This window comes from Protopterus annectens, chromosome 7.part0, assembly GCF_019279795.1.
Source record: "Protopterus annectens isolate FY-2018-M chromosome 7.part0, PAN1.0, whole genome shotgun sequence".
NCBI classification, from domain to species: domain Eukaryota; kingdom Metazoa; phylum Chordata; order Ceratodontiformes; family Protopteridae; genus Protopterus; species Protopterus annectens.
Genome location: NC_056739.1, coordinates 1,998,529,842 through 1,998,544,185, shown reverse-complemented (window position 1 = coordinate 1,998,544,185; position 14,344 = coordinate 1,998,529,842). Strand labels below are relative to the sequence as shown.

The following is a 14,344-nucleotide window of genomic DNA, read 5'->3' as shown; positions in this document are numbered from 1 at the left end:
TAGGTGGTCCACACAGCCTACCTGGACCTGCATAAAGCCTTCGATACAATACCCCACTCGTGCATTATAGATAAGCTCACCAGCTTAAATATAAACCCCTATGTCACTAGATGGGTTGCAAACTGGCTCAAGGACAGAACCCACATGGTTAGAATTGCTGGAGCCATGTCAGACTCCAAACCAGTTACAAGTGGCGTCCCACAAGGCTCAGTCCTGGGACCTCTCTTGTTCGGTATATATTTCTCGGAGATACAGGCCAACATGGAAGGACTGTGGCTGACCAAGTTCGCAGATGACTGCAAACTGGGCGCCATAATCGACTCTCCAGCCTGCACAAGCATCCTACAAAAGGGCCTCATAGAAACAGACAACTGGTGCCAGAGCCATGGCCTCAAGCTAAACGCCAAAAAGTATATCGTCATCCCCTTTGGAAAAAACAAAGTGCCCACAAATACCACATAGGTGGTAATCCATTAAGTACAGAAGAAGTAATTAGGGACCTGGGGACCCAAGTTAGTAGCAATCTCCCATTTGACAACCATGTGGCCAAAGTGGTTAGAAAAACATTTTATATAGCCCACCTAATCATGAAGGGATTCACATCTAGATCAGGGGAGGTCATCATGCCTCTTTACTCATCCCTCATCAGGCCCATAATTGAGTACAATGCCTCTTTTGGGATGTACCTTACCAGACACCTGCAGCTACTGGAAAGACCCCAAAAGTACCTCACCAAGAGGATCAAAGGGCTCAAACAGATGCCATATGCTGCCTGGTTAAAGAAACTCCAGCTCTACTCAATGGCATACCGCCTGCTCAGAGACGATCTGTGCCTGACGTATAAAGCCATGTCCAACCTGGAATTAATGGACATGCTGCACCTCAGAAATTCCAAATCCCATTGAGCTACGTGCTCGAGAGACTTGAACCTCAGCACTGAAATAAATAGGACATGCTGGAGGGACAGATTCATAACCCAGAGGCTCCCTTCACTCTGGAATAAAATCCCATTCCAGGTTAGGCAGAGTCCCTCATTGACTCTCTTCAAGAGGAATCTTGATGAGTGGATGGGAGATCGTAGGTTTACCCCGGGTATCACTTCTGTGTCACTGTTAGACAGAGGCACAGTATACTAACCTCGAAAAAGGGCATAGCAAAATTAATTTAAAATGGGTGGTGAAAGCCAAACACACTCTGGCTAGGCTTATAAATGCCCTAGGGCAGATAGCCTAGTATGAACCTATGAACCTAAGAGATCGCCTCAGAGTAGACGATATGCAACAGAGTATAGCTGGGGGGCATCTGCTTTAGGCCTGTGATTCTTTTAGTGAGGTATTTCTGCGGCCTTTCCAGTTGTTGCAGATGTCTTGAGAGGTACATACCAAATGGGGTGTTGTATTATATAATGGGTGTAATGAGGAATGAGAACAGTGGGACAATGACCTCCTTTTTTCTGGATGAAAAGCCCTTAGTGATGAGGTGTGCCACATAGAAGAATTTCCTGACTGTTGTGGCGATGTGGTTATCGAAGGTGAGACCACTGTCCACCTGTGTCCCTAAGTCTCTTATCACACTTTCGGTGTTTAGTGTACTGCCACCTATGTGGTAATTCATGGGTACATGATTTTTCCCAAAGGGGATAACTATACATCTCTTGGCATTGAGCTTGAGCCCATGGCTCTGGCACCAAGCATCTGTTTCTGTAAGGCCGTTTTGTAGAATATCCACATCATTTGGGGATTCGATAATGGCTCCCAGTTTGCAGTCATCTGCGAACTTTGTTAGCCAGAGTCCCTTAGTGTTGGCCTGTATTTCAGAGAAGTAGATGCTAAACAAGAGCAGTCCCAGGACTGAACCCTGAGGTACTCCACTTGTCTGAAGCTGGATTTGGAGTCGGCTACTTTTACAGTGTGGGTTCTGTCAGTAAGCCAGTTGACAACCCTTTGAGTGATGTAGGAATTAATGCCCAGCTTAGTAAGTTTAACTATGATTCCAGAGTGGGGGATGGTGTCAAAGGCCTTGGCGAGGTCCAGATAGGCTGTGTGGACCGCCTTACCCTTGTCCACAGCTCTGGAGACTGATTAGAAGAAGTCAATCAGGTTCATGAGACAAGAGCGGCCCTTCATGAACACAAACTGGGTGGGATCCAGTGTTTGAAGGTTGCTGATGTCTTTGTTTATAAGTTCCATGATAATACGTTCCATGGCCTTGCAGATCAAGCTCATCAGACTGATGGGGCGGTAGTTCCCAGGATCCAAGGTGTATCCCCCTTATGGAGTGGGAGAACTGTAGCTGTGCACCACTCAGTGGGCACGAAGCCTGAGGTGAGGCTATGATTAAACATGACACTTAGGTGAGGTGCCAGTTCATTTTATAGTTCATGTAGTACACAGCCCGGGGTGTCGTCTAGTCCCATGGATGCTGTATTCTTAGCTTTGGAGAGTGCATTTTTTTACCTGTGTGGCCATTATTACCAGAATTTGGCAATCTTTTGGTATTGAGGTGGGCCCTTTAGGGGGTGAGAGGGGGGGTAAAGTTGGCACTGAATCGATCTGCCAGGATACTGGCAACATCCTTGGGATCAGTATATTTAATGCCATTCTGTTGTAGCTCAGAGCAAATCTGAGCATTGCCATTTAGATTCTTGACATAGCTATAGAATGCCTTGTGGTTGTCTTTCGAATATTTGGCAATTTTATTTTCCTAACTAGCTTTGGAGGATTTTATGAGGGATCTCAGCATCTTATGTACAATATATACAATGAGCATATCTAGAGAACAGTCTGATAAGGTATTTCCTAATATAATCAGTATATAAAAAGTATATAAAGAATATATATAATGTATATGTACATATAGTATATACAGAAGCCTTGGCAGAGCATAGCTCCTGTGTTATCCAGGTATATTGCTATAGTTAGATGTAGCTTTATGGAGGTCCATTGCAGTTGCATAGATGGTTGGGGTAGAAATATGATTTGAGGAGGCTCTTAAAAGAGGATGTACATTTTTGAAGTCTGAGGTCAGGCGGAAGGTTGTTCCAAGTTTTAGTGATTTCTTGGGCAAATGAGAGATTCCCCATAATTGTTTTTACATGAGATGGTTTCAGTTAAGACTTTGTTGCTGGACCATAATTGTCTATTAGAATTATAGACGTTTAGAAGGTGGATCAGAGCAATTTTTTGGGGGTGGGGGGGGGGTAGTACAGTATTTGGTGGGCTAAGTTGAGTTGATGGCACCTTAGTAGGTTGTGGAATTCTAGCCAATGTAAGGAGTGTAGGGCATGGCAATGGTGGGAGTGTGATTTGGCACTGGCAGCAAATCTAGCAATTTGTTTATAGCAGGTGGAAAGTTTATTCAAGTCAGTTTTATTTAAGTTTGTTAGTGTGGGGGAAGCATATAGTAGTGTAGATAGGAGATGGGTTCTGGCTATGACAATGTGAGATTCAGTGGTTAGATACCTTTTGCATCTGTAGAGGGAGCCTAATCTTTTGTGGAGTTTAGAAATGGTTATTGACATGTGTTGGTTAAATTTGAGCTGAGGGTCGATGGTAAGTCCTAAGAGTTTAGCCCTTGAGACAGGGGAGAGTTGTGTCTTGTTGGCAGAAAATATGGAGAAGAAGAGGTCATTGGTCTTAGCTGGATGGAACAGCACAAGAACCACATATTATTTTTTATTACAATAAAACAATACGAGGGTTGTTTGTGGATGAAAATAACTGATCCTGCTGTGCTTTTAATACGTTAAACAGATAACAATCTGACATTGCAGGACTGGTTTGTGAGAAGCAAGTTAGAATGCTTTTGCAGTGGCAGTTTTTTTAAATCACAACTTGACATCTGCGGTGCATGTACGCACTCAATAAAGTGGCTGCAACTAATGGGTGCATAGACCATCTGTTCATAAAAGTAACTTAACACTGTTATTTTTATCACAGTGATGAAGTCACTTGAGAGATTGGATCTGGGAGTAATCTAGGAGTCCAGTAGAGTCAGATGTTTGTGGGTTCTACTCCCACAGTATGTAGAGGGATTGCTGATATAAGTTTGAGTAGACTTTTTTGATGACATTTTTTGAATTGGGCATTTTTATCATTATTGTTTCATACATTTTGTTTCATTGTCTGCTGGAAAAATGTTCAGAACTACAAATTTAAAACACACTTTAACAAGCTGTGCTGTATTATACAGGGAATATAAATTAATACAATCAGGAAGGTGAATCAAAGAACACATGCATGTATGCACAGTCCTAAAATTTGTGCAAGTGGCCTATGATATGAAAACAGCCTAAAGGTAAACTTTATACACCACAGACCAGATGCATTTTCTTTAAATGTAGGTTTCAATGTTGTTTCAGTGAAAGGGAGTTTCAGGGGCAGATAAGTTTTAATGCTAAGTCTGTTTTCATTGTGAGACTGTATTGCTTTGATTAGCAAATGTCTATCAGTGTTTGTGCTATAAAATTTGAAATAAGTATTAAATTAAATCCAAATAATCATTATAGAAGTAAAGCAGAAAACCTGAGAGGTTTGAACAGTGTTTATGGTAACTAGGAAGAAATAGGCAAGTAATGGGACTCTGGAATGACTGGGGGGGTTCCAATACATTATCCTGCCTAGGGCCTAGTTTGACCATGATCCAGCTGTGTGTGTGTGTGTGTGTGTGTGTGTGTGTGTGTGTGTGTGTGTGTGTGTGTTTCTGTGTGGGTGTGCTCGTGTGTGCATGCACATATTATATTTATTGAGTATGTTGATGTATAAAATATGCCCTTTAAACTGTATGTATTGCATTTTTGTTTTACACGGTACAATAGTTTTTTAAAGATAACTTGGTGTTTAAATGAGTGCTATTAAAGCAGTCCGAACAATTCACCATGAAATGGCTTAAAGTTAAAATGTTGCTAGGTATACTTAAAGTAATGGCTTCTAGACTCTGCTTTATTTTAATAAATTGTCATTTTCTTGAAGCCTCCTATGTTCCTCTGTTGTTGGATACTGTTGTGGTCACCATAATGGACACTACGTTTTATTAAACATTATGATTAGGATTAGTAGCAAGAGGTTATTAATCTTTTTTTCTTTTGGAAGTCACCAATGCTTTGTTAGGCAGTGAATCTGATGCACAGCCTGAGATCATTATCCATTTATCTATCTATCTATCTATCTATCTATCTATCTATCTATCTATCTATCTATCTGTCTATCTATCTATCTATCTATCTATCTTATCTATTTATCCCTCTTTTGTTGACCAGGTTGGTCTCACTAGGCTAGTGGCCTCATTTCAGGGGAGGCCTGAGATGATATTTATACTAGTAAATAAAAATAAGTGGTCAATGTGCCCAAACTCACACTGGTAAACTCAAAAGACAGGCACAGCAGATCAGCAAGAGATGTTTATTTTCACTCCACGAACAAACCTCACAGAACAGAAACAAAAACAATAACGCTGCTACAGTTCTCAGTGTGTTTTCGTCGACATGCACTTCATCAGAAGAGCAAAACAGTGCTCAGTGTGCTAAATTTATGTCAGATGTTATTTGAATCTACCAATGGTGTCTCCTAACTAATTAAAATGTTAATACATTCAATTAACATCATTGTTGTTGAAATTGCAGATTTCTTAACAAAATCAAAGAAACAATGTCACCATCTAGTGGTGAAACAAAAACTTTACAGGCAGGAATACATAGTAAAAATGTATATAAATATTGTATGCTCTAAAAACCATTTTAATTAATACATAAAAATGTACCTGTGTGCAAAATATTTGAAAAACATGTAAAAATGTATGTATGAAAAATATTAAAATGTGTATAAAAATATATATAAAAAAAAAAAAAAAAAAAATATATATATATATATATATATATATATATATATATATATATATGTGTATTTAAGTGTATGATAAAAGAGAGCACACTGAGCACTGTTTAGCTTTTCTGATGAAGTGCATGTCGACGTAAACGTGCTGAGAACTGTAGCAGCATTACTGTTTTTGTTTCTGTTCTGTGAGGCTTGTTCATGGTATTTATACTACTAGGAGAAAATTGGTCAGGGCATCGGGTAACTTGCACACTCTTTTTGATAGGTGCTGTGGGATCTTTCATGCCACCCACTCAAACAGATGGGACCTCAGTTTAATATTTCATCTGAAGGATGGCACACTCAGGAGCGCAGCACCCTCCAGTGCTACACTGTATTGTCAGCAGTTTAAAAATTAAGCCAATCACCTGACTTAATATTGTGCATCAGAACTGGCAACTCCACACGTAAAAATCCACTGCCAGTCATTAGCAGACCGGAGTTCCACTGTGGCGACCCCTAACCGGGAAAAGCCGAAAGACACAACAACAACCTGGCTTAATATTAAAATTTGCAGACTTTGGATCCAACCCAGTTTGGCTTTGTCAAAGGCAGATCATGCCTTTTAAACTTGGTTGACTTTTTCGAAACAGTCACCAAAGCCATTGATGAGGGAAAGGCAGTCCATACAGCCTACCTCGATCTGGCGAAAGCTTTCGATACAATACCCCACTCGGGTATCATTGAAAAACTCATCAGCTTAAATGTTAACCCATACATCACAAGATGGGTTGCAAACTGGCTGAGTGACAGAACCCACAGGGTCAGAGTTGCTGGCGCCATGTCAGACTCTAAGCCTGTCACAAGTGGTGCCCCACAGGGCTCAGTCCTGGGCCCACTCTTGTTTGGCATCTACTTTTCCGAAGTACAAGCAAACACAGGAGGGTTATGGCTGACAAAGTTTGCAGATGACTGCAAACTGGGCCGTAGTGAAAACACATCTGACACAGATATCCTTCAGAAGGGTCTCACAGAAACGGATAACTGGTGCCAGAGCCATGGCCTAAAGTTAAATGCCAAAAAATGCATAGTCATACCCTTCGGGAAAAACAAGGTTACCCCTAGCTACCATATAGGTGGCAATCCACTGAGCACAGAAGAAGTTATTAGGGACCTGGGGACCCAGGTTGACAGTAGCCTGTCATTCGACACCCATGTAGCTAAAGTAGTTAGGAAGACCTTCTACATTGCTCACCTTATCTTGAAGGGATTCACATCTAGATCAAGGGAGGTCATAGTTTCCCTATACTCATCACTCATCAGACCAATGATTGAGTACAATGCCCCATTCGGAATGTATCTGACCCGACACTTACAGCAGCTGGAGAGGCCACAAAAGTTCCTCACCAAAAGGATAAAGGGTCTCAAAAATCTGTCCTATGCTGCCCGACTGAAAGAACTTCAGCGCTATGCAGTCGCCACGCTTGCTCAGAGGTGACCTGTGCCTGACATACAAGGCCATGTCAAACCCAGATTTGATGAATATGCTTCACCTCAATAAATCTAGATCCGTCAGAGCCACAAGGGTGGGAGACTTAAACCTCGACACGGCTATTAATAGGACGTGCTGGAGGGATAGATTCATCACCCAAAGACTCCCTATGCTGTGGAACAAAATCCCGGTATATGTGAGGCAGAGCACCTCGCTGGCCTTGTTCAAGAGAAATCTTGACCAATGGATGGGAGATCGCAGATATACCCCAGAGATTACCTCAGTGTCACTGCTCAACAGAGGCACAGCAAAATAATGGGTATAGTTCCCCATACTAAAGGGGTGGCGTAAGCCACAAAACTATGGGCTAGGCTTGTAAATGCCCTCGGGCAGATAGCCTAGTATAAACCTATGAACCTATGAACCTATATGTGTGCCACTACTTTTATAAAATGTACTTAAACTTTGTAATCAGAGGTTAGCTATTTAAAAAGGTGCTGTAATATTCTGTAGTTTAGTTTACATAATTTTACCCTTACTACAAACAGTCAGATCAGACCTTCAGAACTGTAGCCTCCTAAATACCAAATGTAAATTTACTGCTGCCCTAATATTCATTAAGTATTATCTTAAACATATCTAATGACTTCTGTGTTTGACCATAATCAATAACTTATTCCAGAGTCTTGGTATTAGTTATGTCACATATCTATCCTTTGATATAGTGCTGTTCTTCTCCGGTAAATAGGCGGGCCCTCTGCCCCTAATCCCAGGATAGGATTTAACCAAAGTTAAATGTAATCCTGCCTTCAGACCATCAATAGTTAATGCCTTTAATGTTTGACACAATTTGTCTCTAACTGCTTTCTATAGAATACTATAATGACCTATGTTTTTTAATTTTGCAGTATAAGACAGTAATCCAATTGTTGTAATCCTTTCTGTGAAATGCTGTTGCACAATTTCCAATGCAAATGGAAATTAATACATCCATCAGTACTATGTGATTTTTTGGTTTAAAATATGTTCATTAGTAGACCAACCACTCTTAAGCCTTTGGCTTTAATTTCTTGACCATGGCACTTAAAACTCAAACCATTTCCAGCAATGTTACCTAGATTTTTCACTGTAACATCAATTTCCAATACATTTTCTTCAGTCTAAATTTATTTCTTCTATACTTTTTCCACAGATGACAACCTTATTTTTTTAGTGCTAAATTGTAATCTATTTCTGTCGCCTATTCATTTATTCTAGTTAGCTATGTATTCTGTTTATTTATATCATCTTTGTTATCATTTTGCACTGATTTTACTTTCATCTGCATATTTTATTAACCAAAATCTATTAGACTTGAGCATTTCAGAAAACATCTTATTAAAAAGTAATAGTCCCAATACAGAACCCAGAAGCACTCCTCTAATTACTTTCCTCCAATTTCATTTTACACCTTGCAGAACACTGTAATCTTTCTGTTAACCAGTTTGCTAACCATTTTACTATATATGGGTTTACATCTAACCATTGTAAACACTTTATAACGTGGCCATGCCTTAAGCAGTCAAAAGCTTTTGATACAACCAAGTAAACTACGGAACATCTTTTCCCTTTATTTCTCAGTTTTGACATTTAGTTGGAAATATTTTGGCAAGTCAGAAATGATTTTCCTTTCATAAATCCATACTGGTTATCATCTAGGTTTTGGCCCATATATATAAAAGCAGTTTTAAGTACGTGCCTCGAAGTAATTCACCACAATGGAAGTAAGACTTACGGGTGATAGCTTCTCTTACCTAATATATTTCTACCCTTATAATACAGGAGCTATTTTTTCCAGTCTTTAGGTATCAAACCTTTTGCTAATGTACAATTAAATATGCCTGTCAAAGGTCTTACAATTACATCAGAAAGCAATTTGATAAAATGTCCAGACATCTGATCAGGTCCCATAGAGCAACCTTTTTTAACAATTTTAATCACAATATGGCAAGTATTCCTGGGCATCTGTCACAATCTGTGAAATATATGCAAGAAACACCATACAGATTATTATTAGAGATGTTTATTTATGAAAAATACTCAATGAATATTTCTACCATTTCTCTTCTCCTCCTTATAATAGGTTCATAGGTTCTTACTAAGCTTATCTCATAAAGAGACTATCAAAAAGCTCAGCCATATTACCCAGTAATCGTGGAGAAACTATAGTGCCCCTCTATTAAGCAGACTTTCTCCACATATCCCACTTGAAACTTTGAGATCACCCATCCAGTCATGCAGACTGGTTTTAGAGATTTTTAGGGAAGTTCTCTGCTTGATAGGTAAGGCAGCCTATTCCAGAAGTGAGCTATATGTTGGGTTAGTTATCTGTCATGCCATCCAGTTTTGATGTGATAGTGTAGGTTTAGGTCTGTAGAATGGTTGTTTGCTTTACTACATGTTCTCTTTAGGTGAAGGAGTTCAAAGAAAACTGAGTCACTCATAGCATGGAAAATTAAGCAGAGCTCAACCCTGGGGAATCTGTGCAACACTGAGTAGAACAACAGAGATTTTAGACTGTCAGAGTAACTAAGGGTACTGAGACCTGAGAACTTTTTAGTGAGGAAATGTTAAAGTCTCTCAAGCTGGTTTAGGTGTTTGGTGAGTTACATGCCAAAGAGCGCATTACATTCAATGATATGCTAATTAAGGGATGAATAAAGTGGGACTATAGCTTCTTTTGATCTTGAGTAGATGCCACAAAGGATGTAAGGTAGAAGGATGTTCTTACCACAACTGTAACATGGTGCTTAAGGAGAGTCTGTTATCAACATGTGTACCCAAGTAAGTCCGTAATAACCCTGTCCAATTTAGTGGAATGTTATCTATATGGTAAGCAGTAGTGATGCTAGATTTATCAAAATCTATGCAGCATTTCTTGGTGTTAAGGGTAAGTCTGTGATAAATACACCAAGCAACTGTTTGACCCAGCCCCTGCTGGAGAATTTGAGCATCAGTATGGGATTTGATAAACGCCCCTAGTTTGCAATCATCAGCAAATTTGGTTAGCTAATGTCCCTTGATATTGGCTTTTATGTCAGACAAATATATACCAAAGAGGAGGGGACCCAGGACAGAGACTTCTAGGACACCACTAGTAACATGTTTCTATCTAGATCAAAATACCCATGACTTTAACAGTTTGAGTTCTGCCAAACAGCCAATTACAAATCCAGCAAACTGCGTATGAGTTCAGCTGAGAGAGCTTGTTAATAATCCTAGAATGGGGGATAATGTCAAAGGCCTTGGTAAAGTCTAGATAAGCATTATTGACTGTATGCCCCTTATCCATGGCCTCAGTAACCCTTTCAAAGAACTCAACCAGGCTAAGTAGGGATGATCTGCCTTTTACAAGACTAAATTGATGTGTATCCATGGATATATGGGAACCTACCTGTTGTAATTGCAAGGGTCAGTAGAGGAATTACCTTTATACAAGGACACCACAACTGCCATTCTCCACTCCTCAGGGACATAACCAGCGGATTTTCTAATGTTGAAGAGTTGATGGAGTTGTGCAAAGTGTGGCTTTACATAACTTTGCAAGCATCCAGGGATATTGTCAGGACCCATGGAAGTAGTATTTTTTAATTTTGGAAAATGCCAAAAGAACTTGATCCAAATTGATCTCAGGAGAGGGAATGTGAAGAGGGATGGAAGGAGAAGAGCGTGGGTGGAGTGAAGTTGGAAGAGAATTTGTCTGCAGGAATATTAGCAATGTCCTTGGAGGTCACATAAGGAGGTACAATTTGAGATAAGTTCAGTACAGAAGTTTAGGTTACTTCTAATCATACTAATATAGGCCTTAAAGTTATCTTTCAAATTAGTTGCAATCCTAAGTTTCTAGTTGGCCTCATATTTCCTAATGGAAAGTTTGAGACACTCACTTACCAGTTTTAATAATAATAATTCCATAATCATCTGTAAGTAGATACATTTCTTTTGACTTCCCTGTATCATATGATTCAGATATGACCAAGTTCTTTGGTATACTAAGTTCGCCAATGACTGCAAGCTGAGTGCAATCATTGAGTCCCACAACAATGCTGACATACTACAAAAAGGGCTTACATAGACAAATTATTGATGCCAAAGCCACGGACTTAAACTAAATGCAAAAAAAAAACATTATCATTTCTTTTGGCAAAGAGGAAGTTCCTGCAAATTACAATATTAACAGTACCCCCCTTAGCTCAAACCCTGTGGTGAGAAATTTGGGAACACAGGTTGATAGTAAACTTAACTTCAATCACCATATGTCTACAGTGTTAAGGAAGGCCTTCTACATTGCACATCTCATAAGTAGGGCATCGCATCCAGAGCTAAGGATGTTATAACTCACCTGTACTCGTACCTCATCAGACCACTAATAGAGTACAATGCTCCCTTCTGTGTGTACCTCACCAGACACCTGCAGCAGCTGGAAAGACCTCAGAGGTTTCCCACCAAGGAAATTCAGGGCCTTCAACACATGACCTACATGGACAGACTGAAGACCCTGTCACTGTACTCTGTATCTTATAGGCTGCTGAAAGGAGACTTCTGCCTGGCCTTCAGAGCAGTCTCAGACCCTGCCTTAATGGAAATGCTGCACATCTGCAAGTCAAATGGGACAAGATTCACTCACTGTAAGGATCTTAACCTAGCCTGTGGCATTAAAAGGACATGTTGGAGAGACAGATATGTCTCCCAGAGATTGGAACAAATTCCCACTTCATGTAAAACAGAGTTGCTCGATGACCCTATTTAAGCATAACTTAGACAACTGGATGGGAGACTGCAAATTTACCCTAGGGGTGTCACCTATGTCCCTCTTGGATAAGGGCAGTCGGTGCTGATCATAGACTCGTGCTGCAAATATAGGCCATACAACTTCCTCAGTAAGGGAACAAGGGTATAACATGGCTAGGCTTACAAAGGCCATAGGCAAATAACCTAGTAACCTTCTATGACCTTATGAACCATGAACTGTAACCCATATTGTTGTATACAGAGATCTAGCTCCTCTTTTATTTTCTTATATTACGTGCATTGGCATATAAACACTTTATGACCCCATCATAATTTACTTTTCCACATTCACCTTTTTCCCAGATTTAATGTTTCAAGAAAACCATTTCAAACCATTTTTAAACATTCTGGTAAGGAAAAAACTATCTTTGTGAGTAAGGTACAGTAGTTAGCTTGCAAGCACCTCATAATGTAGGATCATTCCTTCCAAAATGAAAGCACAATAAAACCCTTCATACAAATTTGTCTCCTGAACCAAGTGCTAAAGTTTTTAGCCTTTGATAGAACACAATCAGTAAACAATGGTGATGGGGGAATTTCACAAACCTGTCACTGTAATGAGTTCCTTACTCAATGTAGTTAAAGGTTTTAGTTGCTGTCTTATGTGTGAATTACCAAAAAAGGAATATCTCCTTTCCAACTGACCCATTATCAATGTTACTTGATGACTTGGGAGTGGGTACCAATGTACTATAGGGCACTAAACCAACTTTTATGTTCTCCAGGCACAAGTTACCAGGGCACCTTTTGATGGATGTTCTTTATTGTGATTTGGCTGAATTGGTACATGCCAGTGTACTGTAGTGTTTAAGTCATTGTTTTTATTTAATTACAGATATAACTGGAACTGTGACACCTGTGCCACTGCAGCAAAGAAATAAGAGAAGTGCAACGAATAAAGGTAGGTGCTATTACATTACTTTCAATACAGCCTGTAATGATAATAATAATAATAGTATTATTATCTAATAATAATAGTAATGCCTCTAGGAGTTTCTGCATCCATTTTATGCCCTTAGGCATCTAATACAGCTTGTTTATATTTGCATTAATAATTCCAAATCCATGCTATATGCAAGCTACTGACAGATTTCATTTTAAGCTTACATTATGGGCATCACAATTGTACTGATACTTGAGCTCTGTCTACTGCTGCTACAGAGATATTACCTGCCGTTCGTATACTGTTGGTTTATATTGTTATAATTGTCATATTTTTCTAAGTAGGTCAATAACCAAGTAACACTGAGAAAACTGTATAGCCTCATATCAATGCCCACATATGGACAAACAAAATGCTGGCGATAGTATTGTTTGCAGTTTGAGTGGTTACTGAGATATTTTAACTTTTTTTTTTTTTACAGTTTAACACCTAGAATCTAATGAATGCTACCACTGCAAAATTTGTTTGTACTAAACAGTTTATCTGTTACATGTTTTACTAACCCTTATGGCACCAGAGATGTGAATATTTGTTTGAAATGATGATCACATAATTTGATTTTGTAAAAAGCTCAGAGCCCCACTGGAATGAAAGAGTTAAACTCACTTTCACTGTAAAATCATTGACTTGTGATACCAGGTGTGATTCCTTACAAATTATTAAGTAAGGCTGTTCCCCAAACAATCAAGTGAAGGACTTCAGATTAGCAGTCCCAAAGTTTAAACACACATTTACCACAGTTACACATTTTAACCCAGTTACAGACTAGAACATATTTAGAGAATTAGGTAGCACTTTGCCAGCTAGCAACTATTGGGCATGAGCATTGTACCGCAGGACAAATATCTGACGTGCTGTGATTCCTCAGCCCACACAGACTGTTGAGAAAATCAGATGTAACCTGGGGCAGTCTCTCAATACCCTGACAAATGTGAACCAGCTCATGTAGCATTTGTCCTTATGTTGATAAGCTTATTAATTGAACTTTGAAGCAATCTCAACCAAGTATTTCTTCTTATTTGAATTCCTTCCAGTACGTGCAGATCCCTATGCAAAATTTACAAAACATTTCAGGCTAGGCAAGCCTTCGAGACCAACATCGTTGTTGTCAAAAATGAAGGATGTCTCACTCATTTCCCGTCAGTTATTCCCAGTCATGTTGACTAGACTTGTACTTGCTCTTCTTGTTTTGTTCATTAAAAGATCATGTTTAAAGAAGTAAAATGGGCTTTTGTTTTCTATAACAAAAAAGTATTATCATGCTTCTTT

General features: G+C 39.4%; 1 protein-coding gene across 3 annotated transcripts in view; it reads left to right on the top strand.

Annotated features, from left to right (window-relative positions):
- Positions 1-14,344, top strand: part of LOC122807296 (collagen alpha-1(VII) chain-like) — a gene marked incomplete at its 5' end in the record, with an annotated part of 1,562,855 nt that overhangs the window by 1,452,579 nt on the left and 95,932 nt on the right. For all 3 annotated transcript variants that reach the window (XM_044078425.1, XM_044078422.1, XM_044078423.1), the window contains 1 exon segment: positions 12,968-13,033. In XM_044078425.1, coding sequence (XP_043934360.1) covers positions 12,968-13,033 — 66 coding nt within the window.